Here is a 24,095-nt window from a genome sequence, read left to right as displayed (position 1 = left end):
CCTGTTTATGATCTTAACTGTTTCCTCTATATAGAGAAACACACTGAACAGTGTGATGAGTTTTGATTCACCTGTTCATAATTTAAAACACCTGAGGCTTGGCACCTGTAACTCAGCAGCTAAGGCACTAGCCATATACACCAGAGCTGGCGGGTTCAAACCCAGCCCAGGCTTGCCAAATGACGACCACTACAACCAAAAAATAGCTGGGTATTGTGGCGGGTGCCTATAGTCCCAGCTACTTGGGAGGCTGAGGCAAGAAAATTGCTTAAACCCAAGAGTTTGAGGTTGCTGTGAGCTGTGACGCCACGGCACTCTACCCAGGGTGACAACTTGAGACTCAGTCTCAAAAAAAAATATTTAAAACATCTGAGATGGAAAGTCACTGTGCCTCTACACTTTTACTTTTTTAAATTTTGAGGCAGTCTCAAGGTATTGCCCAGGGTAGCGTGCCATGGCATCATCATAGAGCATAGCAACCTCAAACTCCTGGGCTTAAGCGATTCTCTTGCCTCAGCCTCCCAAGTAGCTGGGACTACAGGTGCCCACCACAGCATCTGGCTATTTTCTGGTTGTAGTTGTCATTGTTTAGCAAGCCTGGGCTGAATTTCAACCCGCCAGCTCTGGTGTATGTGTCTGGCGCCTTAGCCGCTTTGAGCTATAGGTACAGAGCCCCACCACACACTTTTACTCTTTCCATTGTTCTGTTTTCCTTCCCCAATATTCCAACATTCCCTCTTTTATCATTTCATTTCTGTTTACAAATATATATATTTGGGGGGACAGGGTCTTCCTCTGTCACCCAGGCTAGAGTGCAGTGGCGTCATTATTATCTCAGTGCATCCTCAAACTCCTGGACTCAAGCGATCCTCCTGCCCCAGCCCCCTAAGCACATAACGACCCGCTAATTTTTCTATTGTTTGCAGACATAGTTTCTCACCAGATTGCTTAGGTAGATCTTGAGCTCCTAGTATCAAGCGGTCCTCTTGCCTCTGCCTCCCAAAGGGCTTGGATTCTGGGCATGAACTACTATCCCCAGCCAGCCATTTCATTTTTTAAAGGTCAGGTCTACTAGTAACCTGTTGTCTTTCTTGTCTCTTTGTCACCCTGGGTAGAGTGCCATGGTGTCATAGCTCACAGCAACCTCAAACTCTTGGGCTCAAGCAATCCTCTTGCCTCAGCCTCCCAAATAGCTGAGACTACAGGCATGCACCATAATGCCCAGTTCGTTTTTTCTATTTTTAGTAGAGACAGGGTCTCGCTCTTGCTTAGGCTGGTCTTGAACACTTGAGCTCAAGCAATCCACCCGCCTCAGCCTCCCACAGTGCTAGGATTACAGGCATGAACCACGGGCCTGGCCTCTTATCTGTTGTCTTTCATCTGAGAACATCTTGATTTCCACCTTTATTCTTGAAGTAAAAGCCACTGAATACAGAAATCAGCTTGACAATTTTTTTTTTTTTGAGACAGAGTCTCACTATGTCACCCTCCGTAGAGTGCAGTGGCATCATAGCTCACAGCAACCTCAAACTCTTGGGCTCAAGCGATTCTCTTGCCTCAGCCTCCCAAGTGGCTGGGACTTCAGGTGCCTGCCATGCCTGGCTATTTTTAGAGGTGGGGTCTCTCTGGCTAAGGCTGGTCTTGAACCTGTGGGCTCAGGCAGTCCACTTGCCTTGGCCACTAGGATTACAGGCGTGAGCCACCACACGGGGCCTGACAATCACTTTCTTTCAGGGCTCACAAGCACACAAACATTAAATCCTTCAAACCATTCCTCTTACCAGTGAATGCTCCAGGCATGGGCTCTTCTGTCTCCCTAAAGAAGATGGCAAGGAGACAAGGGCTCTCTCCTTTCTCTACATGGGGCACCTGGCATGGGGACCACCCTCTCACTGCCAGCGTGAGGACAGAGCCAGTATAAAGAGGGTGGAGCCACCAGGCACAGTGGCTCACACCGGTAATCCTGGCACTCTGGGAGGCTGAGACAGAAGGACTGCTTGAGCTCAGGAATTTGAGACAAGCCTGATCAAGACCGAGATGCCTGTCTCTACTAAAAGATTTTTTTAAAAATTAGCCATTTGGCTCAGTGTCTGTAGCACAGTAGTTATGGTGCCAGCCACATACACCGAAGGTGGCGGGTTCGAACACTGCCTGCGCCAGCTAACCAACAATGACAACTGCAACAAAAATAGCCAGGTGTTGTGGCGGCGCCTATAGTCCCAGCTACTTAGGAGGCTGAGGCAAAAGAATCACTTAAGCCCAAGAATTTGAGGTTGCTGTGAGCTGTGACGCCACAGCACTCTACCCAGGGCGATATAGTGAGACTATGTCTCAAAAAATAAAATAAAATAGATTAGTGCTTGTCCTCGGTGCTCAACTTTAGTTCTCCCAGAGCGCTGGAGCTGAAATGGCTGAAGTAGTTCTCAGTGAAATCTTAAGTGACTGTGACTCTACTTTAAGATGCCCAGTTTCTGAGGAGCTGGAAGCAATCAAAGCTCGGGTCCAGGAGACGGAGAAAGAAGCTGAGAAGCTAAAAGAGCTACAGAACGAGGTAGAGAAGCAGATGAATGAGTCTACCTCCAGGCAATGCTGGCCCAGTAATCATGTCCATTGAAGAGAAGATGGAGGCTGATGCCCGTTCCATCTATGTTGACAATGTGGACTATGGTGCAACAGCAGAAGAGCTAGAAGCTCACTTTCGTGGCTGTGGTTCAGTCTACTGTGTTACCATACTCTGTGACAAATTTAGTGGCCATCCCAAAGGGTTTGCATATACAGAGTTCTCAGACAAAGAGTCAGTGAGGACTTCCTGGCCTTAGATGAGTCCCTATTTAGAGGAAGACAAATCAAGGTGATCCCAAAACGAACCAACAGACCAGGCATCAGCACAACAGACCGGGGTTTCCCATGAGCCCGCTACCGCGCCAGGACCACCAACTACAACAGTTCCAGCTCTCGATTCTATGGTGGTTTTTTTTTTTTTTGTAGAGACAGAGTCTCACTTTATGGTCCTGGGTAGAGTGCCATGGCCTCACACAGCTCACAGCAACCTCCAACTCCTGGGCTTAAGCGATTCTCTTGCCTCAGCCTCCCGAGTAGCTGGGACTACAGGCGCCCGCCACAATGCCTGGCTATTTTTTGGTTGCAGTTCAGCCAGGGCCGGGTTTAAACCCGCCACCCTCGGTATATGGGGCCAGCGCCCTACCGACTGAGCCACAGGCGCCGCCCGATTCTATGGTGGTTTTAACAGCAGGCCCCAGGGTTGCATCTACAGGGGCCGGGCTAGAGCGACATCATGGTATTCCCCTTACTAAAAAAAGTGTGTATTAGGAGGAGAGAGAGGAAAAAAAGAGGAAAGAGAAAAAAAGAATTAAAAAAAAAAAAAAAAAAAAGATGACCTTGATGGAAAAGAATATATGTATTTTTTAAAAAAGATATACTGTGGAAGGGGGGAGAATCCCATAACTAACTGCTGAGGAAGGGCCTACTTTGGGGAAATAGGGGAAGGCCCAGGGAGTGGGGGCGGGGGGCTGCTCATTCACTCTGGGGATTTGCCACGGACATGTCTCAACTGTGCAAGCTGCTTCCTATGTTTCCCTGACCTACTTCACCTCCACAGGGTTGCTCAAGGGTAGGTGGGCATGGGTGGTAGGAGGGGTTTTTTTACCTAGGGCTCTAGAAGGACACCAAACTGTTCTGCTGGTGATATTCCCTCCGTCTTCTCCCCGTCTGCACAGTCCCTCCCTGCCTGCTCCTGTCCTGCCAGGTCTACCACCCACCCCACCCCTCTTTTCCGGCTCCCTGCCCCTCCACATTGCCTGGTGATCTATTTTGTTTCCTTTAGTGTTTCTTTTTTCTGTTTTGAGTGTCTTTCTTTGCAGGTTTCTGTAGCCAGATGATCTCTGTTCTGCTCCCAGCCGCTCCAGTATAAATTCCCCTTCCCCTTGGGGGAATGCACTACCTTGTTTTGGGGGGCTTTGAGGTGTTTTTATTTTTCAGCTTTTTTGTTTTGTTTTTTTCTTTGCTTTTTTTTTTCCTTTTATTTGGAGGGAATGGGAGGAAATGGGAACAGGGAAGTGGAAGGTGGATTTTGTTTATTTTTTTAGCTCATTTCCAGGGGGAGGGAATTTTTTTTAATATGTGTCATGAATAAAGTTGTTTTTGAAAATAAAAAAAAAATAAAATAAATTAGCCATTTACCTATAGTTCCAGCTACTTAGGATGTTGAGGGAGGAGATCACTTGAGCCCAGGAGCTGGAAGTGGCAGTGAGCTGCGATGATGCAATGTAGCCAGGACAATAAAGTGAGACTCTGTCTCAAAAAAAGTCCAAAACAACAACAAAAAGGAAACTTAAGCCACTTCCTCATTCCCTCCCATTTCATATACTTAAAAAAAAAAAAAAAGATGGCAGAATCAAGAGCATCCCAGGACTGGGAGCTAGAACTCTGATGTTCTTCTCTACAGACAAGCTGACTCATTTTGGTCCTCAGTATGCCTCACCCCCTCACCTGCCTCAATCAGCAACTGAGAAAAGAAAATGAGCAATGGCCCAGAAGGTCTGTATGTCACCTTAGTCTCCCTCACAAAAACCCTGGACCTGAACCTGAAAAAAAAACCTCATGCATGCTTGGTGCCTATAGCTCAAGCAGCTAAGGAGGCAGCCACATACACCAGAGCTGGCGGGTTTGAATCCAGCCTGGGCCGCCAAACAACAATGACCACTACAACCAAAAAATAACCAGGCATTGTGGCAGGCGCCTGTAGTCGCAGTTACTTGGGAGGCTGAGGCAAGAGAATCGCTTAAGCCCAGGAGTTGGAGGTTGCTGTGAGCTGCGACACCACAGCACTCTACTCAGACAGCTTGAGGTTCTGTCTCCGAAAAAAAAAAAACTCATGCATACAGTTCTTTATATTTCTGTTTATTCTTCCCGCTCATGAAAACACATTGACAAGTGCCTTTCACAGGGAAAGGTCCTCAGGAGTCCTACGCTGAATTCTCAAGTGGGAGGCAGGGCAGCCAGGGATCTGGGAGGCAAGGGTAGAGACCAGGCCCCCGCATCCTTGAACTGGAGCCACCTCCTGGAGTTCAGAGGGCAGCAACTCCACACAGATAGGGCAGTTCCACACAGGCCTGGAATACCCTTTTCCTCAGCCCAGAGAGTTCATCAGGGCCTGGGCCTGCTTCAGTTCTGGAGGCAGGAGAGATAGAGGGGTGGGTAGGTGGCAGGCAGTCCGTCAGGCAGGATCTGGAAGGCCCCTTACCCATCTCTAGGCAGAGCTAAGCCTCACCTGCCAGGAGGACCTGGAACTTGTCTGCTGAGAGGGACATGATAACAGGCTGTGCTGGGACACCTGGGCCAGATGCCACCTCCAGCCGCAGGTGCACCATGGGCTCTTCCACGGATTGCAGCAGGCTGGAGCTCAGGGTGTAGTCTACCCGCCAGCCCACTCCTGCCAACCTATTCACTATGAGACAAGGTGAGGTGGCTCTTGGGATCACAGGCAGGCAAGCCAGGCAGCCCTCTACCCTTCAAGACTGCATCGCTTCTAAGAAGCCCTTGTGCCTCTGACCCAGGCTTGAAACACTGCTCAATAATTAGGAACTGAGATTATCCACAGCAGAACTCAGTGAAAAGAAACACCCACCTCTCACCCCTGCCCCGTGACTGTCTGGTGTGTGACCGTAGTTAAGTCTTCTGTCTAAGGACTGGTGCTTTGCCTGCCACATGTACCTTCCAGAATGGAGCCCAGACTCTGCCCCGGCTGGCCCCACACTTACCGCGCAGACTGCAGGCCCGCAGGTGCTCCTGCAGAGGGCTTTGCTTCTCCTCATAACAGCGGCACAGGCTAGCTGCATGCTCTGGGGGCAGAATGGAGATCTCTTGAAGTAGCAGGTGGAGTCTGGGGCAGAAGCCAGTTTTAGGCTCCTGGCCCAGAGAGGGCAAGGTGCACCTCAAGGTCACACGGCCTGGCCTGCTCTCCAGCAGCCTCTGGCCCACACAGCTCATGCGCCTGCCCGCTCACAACCCTTTGACCCTGTACCTTTGGGCAGCCCCAGCTGTTGCAGTTCACTAGACAAGGATTCACCATCAACGCTGTGCTTTGCCGCACTGGAGAGGATGAAACTCAGTACTGCCACCGTGGCCTTCACATCACCAGACTCTGGGGGAACAGTGGGTGAGGCAGGGAGTGTTACTGTGGCCCCAGCCCCTCCCTGTTGCCCTGTTATCTTTAGTTCAAAGCCCCCAGGCCTCCTGCAGCCACATGCGCTGCTGCTGCTCTACCAGGAGCTGTCAGAGGACAGGAAGGAGGGCTGTCAATGTCTCTCTTCCCCTCCTGTTCCTCCTAAGGCAGATGGGTCAGGAAGGGCTCCAGGAAGGGGGGGGGCCTCTGTGTCAGGCACTGGGCTGAGCACCCAGGGTTGCCAAGGTCTGTGGACTCCACGGGGCACTCACCAAACTTGGCATCAGCAGTGAGCTTCAGGATCTTCTCATACTATGGGGAAAGGAGACCCTCAGAGGGTGACAGACCACTGCATACCAGCCCCTCGCCCCCAGACTGAATGCTGTGGTGAGGAAGAGGCTGGGGCTGGAAAGAAGGATGGGAGGTGTTGAGGGAGGTCAAGAGGCCAGGCTCACGCCCTCCCTGGGCTTGGAGAAGTTTCTGGGCCGGGGGGGGGGGGGGTCACGAGGTCATGGAACAATGGGTACTGGGTCCTCTACTCACATCAATCCCCTGTCCCAGAAGCTCCTTTAGTACCTGGCTGCACAGCAGCCGCAGCTTCACAGAGGACTGAAAGAGAAGTCCTTATGTCAGCCAGACTGGCCTACCTCACCCCCACATTGTGGAGGCTGGTTCAGAAGGGCCAGCCAGGCGATCAAGGTCATATAGCATGGTAGCACAGACTGAGAACACTGAGGCCCCAACCCCCTAGTAAGCTCACCAACCCCCACTCCTCCAACCTCAAGCCCCCTCCCCCAGTCCCAAATAGACCCCGTGTACTCAACAATCTTGGATAGTGTGCTGATCTCTGCCAGGACCCAGTCAGGACAGTCCAGATCACCACAGAACCGGAACCTCTGCAAGGGAATGAGGCAGGTGATCAGGCTGGAGGGAGGGTGCAGGTGGGGCCAGGATCCGTGTGTGTCCCACACTTTGCTCAGCAAGGACCTAATCTAGGATGAGTATCATTTGGCCACTGGCCACTGTTTAAAGAACTCGCTCCCCGACCTACCCTGCCACCAAACCCTCTTCTGATGTCTACTTAGCAAACATTATTCAGCACCTTCTCTGTTGTAGACCTCATTCTAAGTGCTGGGTGGACAGCAGGGTATAAAACAGAGTCCTGGGCCTCACAGACACAAGCAGCCTCTCTCACCCGTTCTCTATATCCAACCCCACACCCACTTTGTCCCTGATGCCCCTCAGCATGGCTTATTCTCCTTCATTTTATTCAGATCTCTTTTCTTTTTTTTGGAGTTTTCGGCTGGGGCAGGGTTTGAACCTGCCACCTCCAGCATATAGGGCTGGCGCCCTATTCCTTTGAGCCACAGGCACCGCCCCAGGTCTCTTTTCAAATGAGACCTGAGCAGACAGGCCCTGCCTGATCAGACTTTCTAAAATAGCCCCTCACCGAAGGAAATTTTGGATGGCTATGTTCATTATCTTGATTATGGTGAGGCGATCCAAGACCCAGCAAGATTTGGTCGTTTTTTTTCACACAGGGTCTCACTCTGTTGCCCAGGCTGGAATGCAGTGGCACAATCACAACTCACTGCCTAAAACTCCTAGGCTGAGGTGATCCTCCTGCCTTAGTCTTCTGAATAGCTGACATGGTGGCACATGCCCAGCTGATTAAAACAGTTTTTTTTAGAGATGGGGTCTGCATGTCACCAAGGCTGGTTTAGAATTCCCAGCCTCGGCAGCACCTGTAGCTCAGTGGGTAGGGTGCCGGCCACATACAACAGGACTGGCGAGTTTGAACCCAGCCAGGCCAGCCAAAAAACGAGAACAGCAATAAAAAAGCCGGCATTGTGGCAGGCGCCTGTAGGCCCAGCTACTTGGGAGGCTGAGGCAAGAGAATCGCTTAAGCCCAAGAGTTGGAGGTTGCTGTGAGCTGTGACACCACTGCACTCTACCGAGGGCAACAGAGTGAGACTCTGTCTCAAAAAAAAAAAAAAAAATTCCCAGCCTCACATGATCTACCCACTTCAGCCTCAGATAGTTGCGATTACAGGCATGAGCCACTGTGCCCAGCCAAGATTAGTCTTTGTTTACTTGCCTGGCCTCACCTTTCAGTAACCTCCAGATGACACTCTTCCAGCTGGGTGAAATGCATTCACACCTAGGGGGCCATGCTGGCTCTCACCTAAAGCCTTTGAACATGTTGTTCCCTATTTGAAGATACATTTCCTCTATCCTTGCCTCCCAACCTCTGGTACACCAACTGCACTGCACCAAGGCAGCTTCCCTTGCCTTCTCCCCCTACCCCTTCCCAAGTTGACGTCACCCTCAGGAAGCTTTCCTAAAACGACGCAAGGCGTAGTTAGGTCTCTCTGCATTGAGCATCTTAACTAGAACTGGCAACTTAACCCTCCGACTTCCCCTACTGCAGCTGAAGTCCCACTCCCTGGCACACTGCATGGTATACACTAGGCACTAAAAACATTCTCTGTTGAATGAATTGGAGGGAGGGAGGGATGAATTGGAAATTTCAATCCCTAAACTACTCCTTTCTGGCTCTGGAAAGAGTGGAGAGGCTCCTTAACAGTATGAAAAGGAAGTTCTAGGCAAGTTCTGGTTAAAGACCCACAGGCGGGCTGGGGACGTGGGGACGTGGGCACGCTTGGGAGGTCCTCCGGAGGTTGGAGAAGGCCTGGAAAGACTCCCGCTCCCGACAAGCCCCAGCTTCTGCTGTTCCAAGTAAGAACCCTGGACTCTTAAGCCGGGCGTCTTGATTTGTCCCACCTGCAGGGCTCGCAGCGGGGTTCGGGTGGACTTTTCTCTACCAGACCCCCCTTAACTTGGCCCCACGACCATACCCATTGTTTTTGCAGACTTCTCCTCTCCTCACTTCCAGAGTCACTGGCCCCATCGTCCTACCCCAGCTTCTCCTGCCTCGCACTACCCCTTGACTCTCACCATCGTGCCAGGACGCTGGAGCCCAGGAATTTCTTTTTCCGGTCGCCCCGGGTCAGCTGATCTGACGATCACGTGACTGCCTCTCGGTGCCCGGGAGGGCGGGGCTCTGGCCCTGGGAGTGTGGGAGGATTGCTGTTCGCCGGAGTTACGTACGTATCTGGGGGCGCAATGCTAGAGCCTCCTGTCCCTAGAACCCTTCTCTGCAAACAACCGGCGTCAACCCACGGTTTGACCGAGGCTAGAATCGAGGCAGTGACGAAGGAGTGAAATCATTTCATTTGTCTAGCTTCAAGGGACGGGACCGCCAGAGCCATGGGTGTTAAGGTCATTTTCATGTTTTCCACCAAGCAATACCATTATATATAGCTGTGTCAAAAGACATACTTTTAAGGCTTTATTGAAATATAAAACATATGCAGAAAATTGTACATATTATAAAACTTAATGAATTTTCGTAACCTCTACGTCGCACTTAACCAGCACCCATATAAGGATATACAGCATTACCAGGACCCCCAGATAGCTCCTTCATATCCATAGTACGGGTATTTTATTTCATTTTGATGAATCCTCTTAGGTGTCGGGAAAACGTTTGCTACAGCTTCACCAACATTGGATACTTACATTAATTTTTGCCAATCTGAAAAAAAATCAGTTACTTTAAATTCCAATAGCCTGCTTACCGGTGACTGTCAGAAAATGGATGGTGTGTAGGAAAATGAAGTTTCTGACATTGACTTGAAGCAAAAACAAAAATACAAAACTACAAAAAATGCACTAGAGAATAGACTAATAACCAAAGAAGAAATTGAATACAGTTGTCCCTTAGCATCCTCAGGTCATGGGTTTCAGGACCCTTGAGATATCAAAATTCACAGATGCTCAAGTTCATGATACAAAACGGCTTAGTTTTTACATAAAATCTACACAAATCCTCCTTTATATTTTAAAACATCTCGAGATTACTTATATTACCTAATACATGCTATGCGAACGGCTGTTACATAGTAGTTTTTAAAAATTGTTATTTGTGGGAGTTTTTTGAGACAGAATTCTCACTCTGCTGCTCAGGCTAGGGTGCAGTAGCATCAGTCTAGCTCACAGTAACCTCCAACTCCTGGATTCAAGCGATCCTCCTGCCTCAGCCTCCCCAGTAGCTGAGACTATAGGGACTCATAAGGCCTGGCTCGTATTTCTCTCGTTAGTAGAGACAGGGTCTCGCTACTGCTCAGGCTGGTCTGGAACTCCTGAGCTTAAGGGATCATCCCACCAAAGCCTCCCAGCGTCCTAGGATTACAGGTGTGAGCCACTGCACCTGGCCCAAAAATTGTATTCATTTTTATTGTTTTATTTTGTTTTGTTTGAGACAGTCTCACTTTGTCACCCTCCATAGAGTGTCACCCTCCTGGTGTCACAGCGCAAAGCAATGTCAAACTCTTGGGTTTAAGCAGTTCTCTTGCCTCAGCCTCCCAAATAGCTGGGACTACAGGTGCCAGCCACAATATCTGACTATTTTTTTGGTTGCAATTGTCATTGTTTAGCAGGCCCAGGCCGGGCTCCAATCTGCCAGCCTTGGTGCATGTGGCGGGCACCCTACTCCCTGAGCTATGGGCACGGAGCCCATTTTTATTGTTTTTTAAAAATATTTTTTGGGGCTCGGCTCCTGTGGCTCAAGCAGCTAAGGCGCCAGCCACATACACTGAGCTGGCCGTTTCGAATCCAGCCCGGGTCCGCCAAACAACAATGATGGCTGCAACCAAAAACTAGCCAGGAGTTGTGGTGGGCGCCTGTAGTCCCAGCTACTTGGGAGGCAGAGGCAAGAGAATCGCTTGAGCCCAAGAATTGGAGGTTGCTGTGAGCTGTGACGCCATGGCACTCTATCCAGGGTGACAGCTTGAGGCTCTGTCTCAAAAAAAAAAAAAAAAATTATAAAAAATAAAATAAAATATTTGGGGGATTTTTTTTTTTTTTTTGCAGTTTTTGGCCAGGGGCTGGGTTTGAACCCGCCACCTCCAGTATATAGGGCCAGCGCCCTACTCCTTTGAGCCATAGGCGCTACCCTTTTTTTTTTATTTATTTATTTTTTTTGTAGAGACAGTCTCACTTTATGGCCCTCTGTAGAGTGCCGTGGCCTCACACAGCTCACAGCAACCTCCAACTCCTGGGCTTAAGCGATTCTCTTGCCTCAGCCTCCCCAGCAACTGGGACTACAGGCACCCGCGACAACGCCTGGCTATTTTTTGGTTGCAATTTGGCCGGGGCTGGGTTTGAACCCACCACCCTCGGTATATGGGGCCGGCGCCTTACCGACTGAGCCACAGGCGCCGCCCGGCCAGGGGCTGGGTTTGATTAGGGCCCGTCCCCACATACAGCCGAGGGTGGCGGGTTCAATACCGGCCCCGGCCAAACTGCAAAACAAAAAATAGCTGGGCGTCATGGTGGGCGCCTGTAGTCCCAGCTCCTGGGGAGGCTGAGGCAAGAGAATCGCCTAAGCCCAAGAGCTGGAGGTTGCTGTGAGCAGTGACGCCACAGCACACTACTGAGGGCGGCAAAGTGAGACTCTGTCTCTAAAAAAAAAAAATTAATTATCTCCATTTTATTTATTTATTTATTGCAGGTTTTGGCCAGGGCTGGGTTTGAACCCACCACCTCCAGCGTATGGGACCAGCACTCTACTCCTTTGAGCCACAGGCGCTGCCCTTTAAAAAAATTTTTTTTAATATTTTCTTTTTTTTGGAATTTTTTTTTTTTTTTTTTATTGTTGGGGATTCATTGAGGGTACAATAAGCCAGTTACACTGATTGCAATTGTTAGGTAAAGTCCCTCTTGCAATCATGTCTTGCCCCCATAAAATGTGACACACACTAAGGCCCCACCCTCCTCCCTCCATCCCTCTTTCTGCTTCCCCCCCATAACCTTAATTGTCATTAATTGTCCTCATATCAAGATTGAGTACATAGGATTCATGCTTCTCCATTTTTGTGATGCTTTACTAAGAATAATGTCTTCCACTTCCATCCAGGTTAATACGAAGGATGTAAAGTCTCCATTTTTTTTAATGGCTGAATAGTATTCCATGGTATACATATACCACAGCTTGTTAATCCATTCCTGGGTTGGTGGGCATTTAGGCTGTTTCCACATTTTGGCAATGGTAAATTGAGCATCACACAGCTCACAGCAACCTCCAACTCCTGGGCTTAGGCGATTCTCCTGCCTCAGCCCCCCGAGTAGCTGGGACTACAGGCGCCCGCCACAATGCCTGGCTATTTTTTTGTTGCAGTTTGGCCGGGGCTGGGTTTGAACCCGCCACCCTTGGCATATGGGGCCGGCACCCTGCTCACTGAGCCACAGGCCCCGCCCTGCTGTTTTGTTTTTCAAATACTCTATCAGCTTACAATAATTTTCATCTAATTTTTATTTATTTGTTTGACTATCTATTTTTCTTTTTTTTTTTTTTGTAGAGGCAGAGTCTCACTTTACTGCCCTCGGTAGAGTGCCATGATGTCACAGGACTCACAGCAACCTCCAGCTCTTGGGCTTACGTGATTCTCTTGCCTCAGCCTCCTGAGCAGCTGGGATTATAGGCGCCTGCCACAACGCCCAGCTATTTTTTTGTTGTTGTTGCACTTTGGCCGGGGCGGGGCCTGAACCTGCCACCCTCGGTATATGGGGCCGGCGCCCTACTCGCTTTATTTGTTTATTTTTTGAGACAGAAGTTCACTTTGTCATCCTTCTTAAACTCCTGGGCTTACGCAATTCTCTTGCTTCAGCCTCCCAAGTATCTGGGACTACAGGCACCCCCCATAACACCCAGCTATTTTTAGAGATAAAGTCTCACTCTGGCTCAGGCTGGTCTTAAACCTATGAGTTCAGGCAATCCACCATGTGCTGGGATTACAGGCGTGAGCCACTGTGTCTGGCCTTATCTAATTTTTAATCAATGATTTTCCAAATCTATTTTTCCCTCTTTTTTAACCTATTAATATGATGTTGAGCTATTATTATGTTCTTAAAATAAAAAATCCCATCAAAATGCCAATATTTTTGTTTCACAGATCTAGAAAAAATAATTCTAAATTTCATTTGGAACCAAAAAGGAGCTGAAATCACCAAATCAATCTTAAACAAAAACAAGAAATCTGGAAGTATCACATTACTTGACTTCAAATTGTACTACAAGGGTATAGTAACCAAAACAGCATGATACTATACAAAAGTAAAGGTATAGACCAATGGAACAGAATAGAGAACCCAGAAAAAAAGCCATATAGCTACAACTGATCTTCAACAAAGCAGACAAAAACAGATTGAGGAAACTGGATGGCCACAAGCAGAAGAATGAAACTCTTATCTCTCTCTGAATATAAAAATTCATTCAAGATGGATTAAAGACTTAAATGAAAGGCATGAAATCATAAAAATTTTAGAAGAAAACGTAGGAAAAAATCTTCCTGACATAGGCCTAAGCAAAGAATTTATGACTAACCCCCACAGGTGAATACAGCAACAAGAAAAATAAAAATGGGGATGGCACCTGTGGCTTTAAAGAGTAGGGTGCCGGTGTTGTGCCCAGGTCACGGGGTACCCCTCATAAATCACCCGAAGACCAAGTCCGATGCAAAAGCAAGAGGTAGTTTATTCACAAGCTGGGGATTGGGCTTCTCCCTTCCTGACGCAGCAGGAGAGCAGAGAAGCCCCAACCGCAGAGGGAAGAGCAGTTTTAAGGATACAGAAAGGAAAAAGGGAGGGGGGATAGGGGCTTAGGGAACTGGACAATGTTTGATCTGGGCTTATTAGCTTGGGGAAGGATTTACTACTTTTGGGGCCCAGGGTGGGTGCCGTTATCCAGGCAGACATACTGGAGCCAGGGGTGGGGGAGGAAGCAGGTTGCCTATCACCTTTGGTATGCAGCTGTAAATTGGAGACTGTGGGGTCAGCGAAGGCTGTGAGACAAAATGGAGTTAGTTTTAACAAAATGGAGTTAGCTTGGTCATTTCATTCCCCCTTATTCTAGTCCATAGAAAATCCAATCATGAGTCTTCAGCAGGTTTTACAGGCCCTAGCTCTATGTCATCACCAGTGAATCCAGAGCTGAGGGGAGTATACTGTGCCCGTAAAACCATTATTTGAACCGCATTGATCCTGGATCGGATGAGGGCTAGTAACTTGTTAATTATGCAGGGACAGAAAGTCAACAGTAGTAATAGGATTACAAGTGAGCCTGCTATAGTCAAAATTAAGGTTGTGAGCCAGGGGGATTTGCTGAACACAGATTCATACCAGCTCTGGGACTGTTCCCGTTCAAGTTTCCTTTTACGCAGACTTTCCCTTATTAATTCCATTGACTGCTTAACTACTCCTGAGTGATCAGCATAAAAACAGCATTCTTCTTTTAAGGCTGAGCACAATCCACCTTGCTGAAGGAACAGTAAGTCCAGCCCCCGCCTGTTTTGGAGCACTACTTCAGAGGGAAGTTAGAGATTCTTGAAGGTGGGAGATGGAATTTTCAATTCTTTCTATGTCTAAGTCTATTGCAGCACACAAGGCACCATGATTTTTATCTTAGAGAACTAAGGATGAGATTCCTGTACCTGCCCCTGCTATGCTAAGTCCCATGAGCATGGCTAGAGTTATTGCAGTGACCAGTTCTCTTTTAATTCTATTAATTGTGCTCATAACTGGCTCATATGCTCGGTACAGATCTTCTTCCGAGTGATAGAGCAGCTTGGGAATGAGCTGTACTAATACACAAAAATATCGGGTTAGGTTAAGAACTGCCCCGTGTAAGCACAGGGTGACTCCTGTAGAGCAAGCCCACCAGGAACTGTTGGCAGGAATCACACACCCCGTTCCATCCCAGCAGAAAGTTTGATTGCATAAATGCTGGTATTGGGGGGCGTTGACCTATACAGGTTCCTTGTCCTAGAATGGACTGTAAGGTGACTCGCGGCCCGTACTGCTGCCAGCAGCAGTCACTAGCTTGGGAAATGACTTTAGGTTTACTTATTGGGGCAATTCCCTCATAATAGGGGGGTTTAGCTTCTGCACACAACCAACAAGACTTAGTAAGGTCTAGTCTGGAAGTATTTAAAACCTGGTACATAGCAGCAACCAATTTCCAAAGTGGATCAGGATCCAAGGTAGGCGCAAATGTGTGGTTTAGAATCAAACCTTGAATGCTGAGTACTTGGCCTGGGGAGCTAGGGGAGTCGGAGGACTTAGGTGTGGCTACAGGGGGAGGTTTAAGCACCATGTTGGGTCCTACTGCAGTGGGCCTGTCATTAACTGGGGTGTATATGACTCTGAGTTGGAAAACAGCACCTGGATCTGTCTGAGCAGAGTCATACAATTGTATACCCCACCATTTGCCACGTTCCCATTCGACTGACTGTTTTCCTCTTTCAGTGAAGTTGATGCTAAGCTTATCACATCTGGGGTTGTCTTCTGGGTTACAGGTCCCTGACTTCATGGGAGGACATTTATGTTTTCACTTTACTTCAATCAAGTCTCCTTTTCTAGGAGGGGTCCCACCATATTTGCCCAGTGGAGACACAGTCCCGTGACTTACAGAAACAGTAATATGCTCCTCCACACTTATCAGGAAGGTGCCCGGGGAAGATATGAATCCACTTGGTCATTCTAGGAGGACACCAAAGTTTGGTGATGCCTAGTAAATCATGGAGTTCTACCATGAGCTCCGGGAACCAAGTACCTTTAGGGTGAATTCCAGAGGTTTGGTTGAGCACGGTTCCTGTGCCAGCATGAGTAACTAGCCAGGTTACTTGAATGGGACGATGGGGGTTAGTAGTGAAGGAAATAGACAATAAGGCGGAGCAAGTCGGTAAGTAATACACACACGGTAACCTCAGGGGTCCTGGCATTTCTGCAGCTTGAGTTTCAGTGGATTGTCAGTGTCCAGGCGGATTTCCACTGGGGGGTGGAGTCCTCTTTGGTGGCGAATGGGTCAGCTAGGTGAGCGTGCGTGTAATGTATCCAGGAGGTGATGCTGTCAACCTTGAGTGAGGTGGGGGTGACGAGGACCACGGTGTACGGGCCCTTCCACCGGGGCTCCAATGCCTCTTGCCAGTGACGTTTCACATACACCCAGTCTCCAGGTTGGAAAGCGTGCGGTTCAGGGACAGGTCCTGAGTGGTAGAGGGCTATGAGTCTCTCCCAATCAGCTCGTTGTGCCTTTTGGTAAAAATGCAAAGTTACTGCATAATCTTTCCAAGTTTTAAGGTCAGGATCCTCTGAGGTGAAGGCCTTGCAGTATACCTTAGGGATTATAGGGGGTTGCCTTCCAAAGAGAATTTCATAGGGAGTTTTCCCTATTAAGTAGGGTGAGTTTCACACACGGTATAGGGCAAAGGGGAGGAGAGACACCCAGTCACCGCCAGTCTCCATGATTAATTTGGTCAGGGTCTCTTTTAGAGTGCGGTTCATCTGCTCTACCTGCCTTGAACTTTGGAGCCAATAAGTGCAATGCAATTTCCAATTAGTCCTCAAGGCTTCTGCCAAACTGCACTATCTGAGAAGCAAAGGCTGGGCCATTATCTCACCCAAACCTAGGCATTATATCTTCTAATATCTTCTTTACTACTACCTGTGCAGTCTCGTTTTTGGTAGGAAATGCTTCTACCCATCCTGAGAAAGTGTCTACGAAAACAAGGAGATATTTATATCCATATTTACCTGGCTTAACTTCAGTAAAGTCCACTTCCCAATATGCACCTGGCTCTGTTCCATGCTCCCTGGACCCTGGATTGTGGGAGCTAAATACACTGTTAGTCATAATACATATTTTGCATGAAGCTATAACTTCATCAATTTTGGCATTCTGGTTTTGTATCTTGATTTTGGCATGGCGCAGCAAGTCTTTCATTTTGTGCGACCTCAGGTGGGTGGAGGAGTGGATTCTATTGAGGATTTCCTGTCCCAGTTTTGCCTGCATAAGCACTTTGTCATCAGAGGCGACGTACCATCCGTTGTACTTTTCAGGGGAGTGGGCCTGTGGGATCTGCTTTATCCATTCTAAGTCCTCCGGGGTATACTCTGGAGATAGCGGGAGTGTTGGGGGCCCAGGGTCTGGCAACATGGTAGTAGGAAGCTCTTGGGTAATTGAAGTGGCTATAGTTTTGGCGACCTGGTCGGCCTGCCGGTTGCCTCTGGCCACAGGGGAATCGCCCCGCTGATGGCCAGGGCAGTGGATGATAGCTAGCTTCTGGGGAAGCCATAAGGCTTTTAGGAGGTTAAGTATTTCTTCTTTATTTTTAATAGTCTTTCTTTCTGCCGTGAGGAGCCCTCTCTCCTGATAGATTGCCCCATGTATGTGGGCAGTGGCAAAAGCATATTGGCTATCAGTAAAGATGTTAAGTCTCAGGCCCTGTCCCAAGGTCATAGTTTGTGTTAGGGCTATAAGTTCAGCCCTTTGAGCTGACATTCCAGCCGGGAGGGGCTCTGCCCAAACAATCTCAGTCTCAGACACCACTGCCGCCCCTGCATACCTGCATCCATCCTGTATGAAGCTGCTCCCATCTGTGCACCAAGTGGCTTCTGCATCTGGGAGAGGCTGGTCCATGAGGTCCTGGCGTACGCTGTGGACCTGGGCCAGGATGTCAACACAGTCATGCAGGGGGGCATCTAGGTCCGGGTCTGGCAATAGAGTCACTGGATTGAGAGAGGTCTTTGGCAGAAATTGGATTCGTGGAGGATTTAGTAAAAGGCCCTGGTGGTGGGCAAGCTGGGCATTGCTAACCCATCAATCCGGTGGCTGTTTGAGGACTCCATCAATGGCATGAGGGGTCGTGATCAAAAGCTCCTGCCCTAAAGTAAATTTATCTGCATCCTTAACCAGCAACGCAGTGGCTGCAATGATGCGTAGGCATGGGGGCCAGTTTCTTTGACAGGTAGGCGACTGGCCGTGTCCAGGGGGTCCAGGGACCAAGTGATTGAGCAAGCACTCCTTTTGCTATTCCTTTCTGCTCTCTACATACAGATGAAAGGGCTTGGTAATATCTGGGAGTCCTAGGGCCGGGGCCGAGAGCAAGGCTTGTTTCAGGGCCTGGAAAGCTCTTTCTTGTTCTGTGCTCCAGTGGAAAGGCAGGCTGTCCTGGGTGGCCTCATAGAGGGGCTTTGCTATCTCTGTGAACCCCAGAATCCACAGACGGCAGAACCCAGCTGACCCAAGGAACTCCTGCACCCCTCGCTGTGTGGTCGGTGGGGGCCGGGGGGGGCGGTTCAGAACTGTTTTTTTTCTTGCCTGGGACAGCCACCACTGCCCATCTTTAAGGATGTACCCCAGATAACTCACAGTTTGTTGACAAATCTGAGCCTTCTTGGCAGAGGCCCGGTACCCTAGAGCTTCTAATGCAGTCAGCAAGTCCTGGGTGCCTTGGTGGCATTCTGCTTCTGTCTCGGCTGCAATCAGAATGTCATCTACATACTGTAAAAGAGTCAGGTGAGGGTTTTGCTGCTGGTACTCACTCAGGTCTTCATGTAAAGCTTCATTGAAGATGATGGGGGAGTTTTTGAACCCTTGTGGCAGCCGGGTCCAGGTAAGTTGACCATGGATCCCTTGCTCTACATTGTTCCACTCAAAGGCAAACATTGCCTGGCTCTGGGGGCTAGCGGGAGGCTGAAGAAGGCATCTTTTAAGTCAAGAACAGTGTCCCATGCTCAATCAGGGGTGAGAGCACTTAATAGTGTATAAGGGTTTGGGACGGTGGGGTGGATGTCTAGTACCTGCTTGTTGTCCTCTCTTAGGTCCTGGACTGGTCTATAGTCATTAGTCAGTGGCTTTTTTACAGGCAACAGGGGAGTGTTCCATGCAGATTGATAGGGCACTAGTATCCTGCTCTTAAAAAGCCTCCGGATTTGAGGCGTGATGCCCCGCCAGGCTTCTTGAGACATGGGATACTGCCGTACTCGTACGGGTTCAGCCATTGGCTTGAGCTCTACGATGACCGGTGGTCGGTGGGCAGCTAGCCCCACTCCTCCAGTCTCAGCCCAGGCAAGCAGGTAGGTTTTCAGCCATACAGTGATATCTGTCGGCTGATGGCCCTCAGGCTGCTGTTGGTGCAGTCTGTACTCATGTTCAAGTTGTAAGGTGAATATTTGTATGGGACTCCCATACTGATCTGTGACAAGGCGTCCTTCATCTTTGAAGATGATATGAGCCCCTACTTTAGTTAGGAGTTCTCTCCCAAGGATGGGGTAGGGGCAGTCTGGGATAACCATGAACGCGTGAGATACCCAGCCCATGCCTAAGTCCACAGTTCTTTGGGTAGTCCATGAATATTGTTTGATGCCTGTGGCCCCCTGGACTCATGATTTCCAGGTATCCATAGAGCCGTGGTCCTGGGTCAGGACTGAGTGCTTGGTCCCAGTATCCACTAGGAAATTTATTGGGGTCCCCTCCACTCTGAGAGTTACCCGGGGCTCAGGGAGGGGTGACGAGCCCTGACCTCCCTATCCTTCGAGCCCGCTTAGCTCCAAGACTGGCACTGAGGCAGGGGCATGAAGGTCTGGGGGTCTGTTTCTTGGGGCACTCACAGGCCCAGTGTCCACGTTCCTTACCAGGCACACTAGTCCTTCTAGAGGCGGAGTCTTTCCCCACCTGGGGAGCCCTCCTTACCTCCTGCCGCCAGTCAGTGCAGTCGCCTTTCTTTTTTGTCCGGAGTTGCAGCCGTGGAGGCCAGGAGGATCCTGGCCAATTCCTGGGTCTGTCGTTTAGCCGCCTTCATTTGCTTTTCCTCAGGGGTCTCCCAGTTGTTGTAGACTCTTTCAGCAACTTCTAGGAGGTCCTTACAGGACTTCTCACCCAGTCTATCTATTCTCTGCAGCTTGCGCTTAATGTCTGGAGCTGACTGGTTAACGAAGAACATGACACTGCTGCTCTATTCTCTACAGCTTCAGGATCTAGGGGAGTGTGCATACAGAATGCCTCCATAATCTTTCTAAGAAAGCTGCGGGGGGTTCTGTCTTTTCCTGCTGCACATTACCTACCTTGGCCAAATCAGTCGGCTTTCTAGACGCTTTATGGAGACCCCTTATTAGAGTCTGGTGGTAGGCTTGGAGTCTCGCCTGACCTGTTCCCGTATTAAAATTCCACTCAGGGGGCGGCCCCTGTGGCTCAGTGAGTAGGGCGCTGGCCCCATATGCCGAGGGTGGCGGGTTCAAACCCAGCCCCAGCCAAACTGCAACAAAAAAATAGCCGGGTGTTGTGGTGGGCACCAGCAGTCCCAGCTGCTTGGGAGGCTGAGGCAAGAGAATCGTGGAAGCCCAAGAGCTGGAGGTTGCTGTGAGCTGTGTGACGTCATGGCACTCTACCCGAGGCCGTACAGTGAGACTCTGTCTCTACCAAAAATAATAATAAATAAATAAATAAAATTCCACTCAGGACGTGTGAGGGGGAAGGTTGCATCTATGAGAGCCTGATTGGTAGTGGGGTTCCCATCCGGACTTTCAACGGCCTTCCTGGCCTCAGCCACGATGCGGTTCTGCTGCTCGGTGGTAAAAAGGACCTGTAAAAGCTGCTGATAATCATCCCAAGTGGGCTGATGAGTAAAAAGAATTGAGTCTAAGAGGTCAATTAAAGCAGTAGGTTTTTCAGAGAATTTAGGATTCTGCATCATCCAGTTATAAAGATCACTTGTGGCAAAGGGCCAATAGTGATATTCTTGGTTTGGGGGGTTTGCTCTATGTGGGGGGGGGCCATTGCGTGAAGGGGCAGCACAGTGGAGTCTGCGGCCGGATCATGCAGAGCTCTACAGCGGGTGTGGGATGGGCTCTGGAGATTACTCACTGGACCTGGGGCTGGAGTGGCCTTGTTGCCTGGCGGACTCAGAGGGACAGGTGCCCCCCGAGGTGAGGGTTGATGAGGGGGGAAAAGCACTTCTGGATCAGTTCCTCCTTGGAGGACTGGGGAAAGGGCAGTGGGTTCAGGAGACTTCTCCTTTTTCTCCTTCAAGGCTAGGAGCTTGGCCACTTCTTTGTCTGGCGGGGAAAGAAAAGGTTTTAACCATGATGGTGGGTCCTCCACGAGGTCCTGCCAAGCAGTTATATATGGGATTTGATCTGGGTGCCCTGTCCCAGATGGGTAGATTATATTTTTGACCTGAAAGATAATGGGGAGATGAAAAGTGCCAGCAGGTGGCCATCTGGTGTGTAACGCCGGCCATTCATTTCTGCAAAGAGTCACAAGTTTATTTCTAGACACGTTGAAACCGTACTCTCGGGCTTTGTCTTTGAAATCCTGGAAATGAGCCAAAGTTAGGGAAAGGGGTGTCATCTGCCTCTGTCCCATGTCACCCTCTAAATATAACAAGACCCACACAAAACAAATAGCACACAAGATACTTCCAGAAAGCAAGAGCCTGCCCTTGCCGGTTTCCAGTCAAAACTGAAAATGAGACAACGGTGTAACTTCACCCAGCGGTTGCAACCTGCCTTGTCTCTCAACCAGAGGAATCGCCTGGTTTTCTTGACCAGGGACTGGGGGTTCCATGTCCCAGTCTCCCATCCGTTTCCTCTCCTACTCTGTCAGGGGTTCCACGTCCCAACAGTCAGGGGTTCTGCGTCCCGACTGTAGACTTAACAAATGAAACCAACACAGAATAGGACAAGACAAATAGACAATGCCAGCACACATGCACTCACCTCCAGAATAGGTTCTCGGTGATTTTGTGAGGCAAATCCCGGACAAGCCCCCCAAATGTTGTGCCCAGGTTCTGGGGTACCCCTCATAATCACCTGAAGACCAAGTCCAATGCAAAAGCAAGAGGTAGTTTATTCACAAGCTTGGGCTTGGGCTTCTCCGTTCCTGATGCAGCAGAAGAGCAGAGAAGCCCCGACCGCAGAGGGAAGAGTAGTTTTAAGGATACAGAAAGGAAAAAGGGAGGGGGAGATGGGGGTTAGGGAACTGGACAATGTTTGATCTGGGCTGATTAGCCTAGGGGAAGGATTTACTACTACTGGGGCTGAGGGTGGGTGCCGTTATCCAAGCAGACATACTGGAGCCGGGGGAGGAAGCAGGTTGCCTATCACCTTTGGTATGCAGCTGAAAATTGAAGGCTGTGGGGCAAAGTGGAGTCAGTGAAGGCTGTGAGACAAAATGGAGTTACTTTTAACAAAATAGAGTTAGCTTGGTCTTTTCACCGACCCCATATACTGGAGGTGGTGGGTTCAAACCTGGCCCCCGGCAAAAGAAAAGAAAAGAAAAAGAAAAATGGGACTTAATTATATATATATATATATATATTAGAATCACAAATATATATATAATTATTTATTTATTTAAAAAAGTTTTTTGAGACAAAGCCTCAAGCTATTGCCCTGGGTAGAGTGCTGTGGCATCACAGCTCACAGCAACCTCAAACTCCTGAGCTAAAGCGATTGTCTTGTCTCAGCATCCCAAGTAGCTGGGACTACAGGTGCCCACCACAATGACTGGCTGTATTTTGGTTGTAGCTGTCATTGTTGTTTGGCAGGAGCTGGCAGGTTTGAACCCATCCTGGGCCTGCCAAACAGCAATGACACCTATAACAAAAACAAAAATAGCCAGGTGCTGTGGCGGGTGCCTATAGTCCCAGCTACTTGGGAGGCTGAGGCAAGAGAATCACTTAAGCCCAAGAGTTTGAGGATGCTGTGAGCTCTGACACTACAGCACTCTACCAAGGGCAACATAATGAGACTTTGTCTCTAAAAAAATAACATCACGGTACACACATAAAATAATCAGTTTGAGCTTGCTTCAGGGCCCTGGCCCAGCCCTGGCTTCACTGATGGGTCTCTTCCCAAGGAGAGGCAGAGGCAGCCCAAGTCACTGAGCCTAAAAGCTGCAGGCCCTGACCAGAACCTGGAACGCCGGGGCAAGGTAAAGGTCCCATCCCTTTTCCCTGACAGACCAAGGTGTGGGTGCAGCCCAGCCTCTGGCCAGAGTGTGAACTTCTGGCGTCTAAGGCCCAGGCCCAGCAGACTGAGTGTTTCCCTGAGTGGGAGCTGAAGGCTGGACCAGGCCACTCCAGTCCAGTCCATGTGCACCCTCACCACAAGCCAGGCCTGGGGGTAGACTGAGGGATTCTAGGGCTCCCTGAGACTACTACAGCAAGCCCCCTGTCTGGGCAGCCTGCTCCCCAGACTTCGAGCACCTGGCTCCTCACACACATCCCCCTCACTCTTGGCTTTGCCCCGGAGAATGTTAAAAGTGGAACTGGTCTCTCCTGGACGGGTTGAGAAGGGCTTTAGGAATTGGCTTGTGGGGATTAGCTCCACTTTCTGTCATTCACTTGCTTATCTATCTCATACCTACTGTGCACCTTCCTGTGCCAGGCCAGGTGTGACGGGCCAAGCAGCCGTGCATCCTGAGGGCCCTCTATTCAGAGACAAGAGAGACTCACAGACCATGAGGTATCCTTTGGTTAGGGGCCCCCAGGGCTGGATGCAGGAGAGGGCTTCACCTGCAGGAGGTGATGGTGAGTGGGAATGTGGAGGGAGGTAGATGTGAGCACGGATCAAGAGTGTCCAGGTAGAGGGCCCAGCATGTGCACAGTCCTGGGGCGTGGACCTGGGGCAGGCAGGGCCCATCTGGAAGGCTTCCTCATCCTGCCAACTATAGGCCCCAGCTGGATCACAAATAAAGTCTTCATGCCAATTTTTATTTTGTTGTTGTTTTTCTTTTTGTTGTTGTTGTTGTTGTTGTTGTTGTTTGTAGAGACAGAGTCTCACTTTATCGCTCTCAGGTAGAGTGCCGTGGCATCACACAGCTCACAACAAGCTCCAACTTCTGGGCTTAGGCGATTCCCTTGCCTCAGCCCCCCAAGCAGCTGGGACTACAGGTGTCCACCATAACTCCCAGCTATTGTTTTGTTGCAATTTGGCCAGGGCCGGGTTTGAACCCGTCACCCTTGGAATATAGGGCCAGCACCCTACCCACTGAGCCACAGGCGCCACC

General features: G+C 49.5%; 1 protein-coding gene and 1 pseudogene across 1 annotated transcript; one reads left to right on the top strand and one right to left on the bottom strand.

Annotated features, from left to right (window-relative positions):
• The first annotated feature begins 1,798 nt into the window (after positions 1–1,798).
• LOC128588725 (polyadenylate-binding protein 2-like) lies at positions 1,799–3,353 on the top strand (annotated as a pseudogene).
• A 1,546-nt stretch (positions 3,354–4,899) lies between these two features.
• Positions 4,900–9,212, bottom strand: COMMD4 (COMM domain containing 4). Its single transcript, XM_053596023.1, has 8 exons — positions 9,143–9,212; positions 7,009–7,080; positions 6,728–6,793; positions 6,457–6,496; positions 6,044–6,163; positions 5,781–5,861; positions 5,291–5,467; positions 4,900–5,190 (listed from the first exon to the last, which is right to left on the bottom strand). Exons 1-8 carry the CDS (start codon positions 9,143–9,145, stop codon positions 5,150–5,152), a joined length of 600 nt encoding a protein of 199 aa, XP_053451998.1. The 5' UTR covers positions 9,146–9,212; the 3' UTR covers positions 4,900–5,149.
• Positions 9,213–24,095: the final 14,883 nt, after the last annotated feature.

The sequence above is a fragment of the Nycticebus coucang genome, chromosome 6 (assembly GCF_027406575.1).
Source record: "Nycticebus coucang isolate mNycCou1 chromosome 6, mNycCou1.pri, whole genome shotgun sequence".
Taxonomy (NCBI): domain Eukaryota; kingdom Metazoa; phylum Chordata; class Mammalia; order Primates; family Lorisidae; genus Nycticebus; species Nycticebus coucang.
Note: the sequence above shows the minus strand (reverse complement) of the source record. Positions and strands in the feature narration are given on the sequence as shown.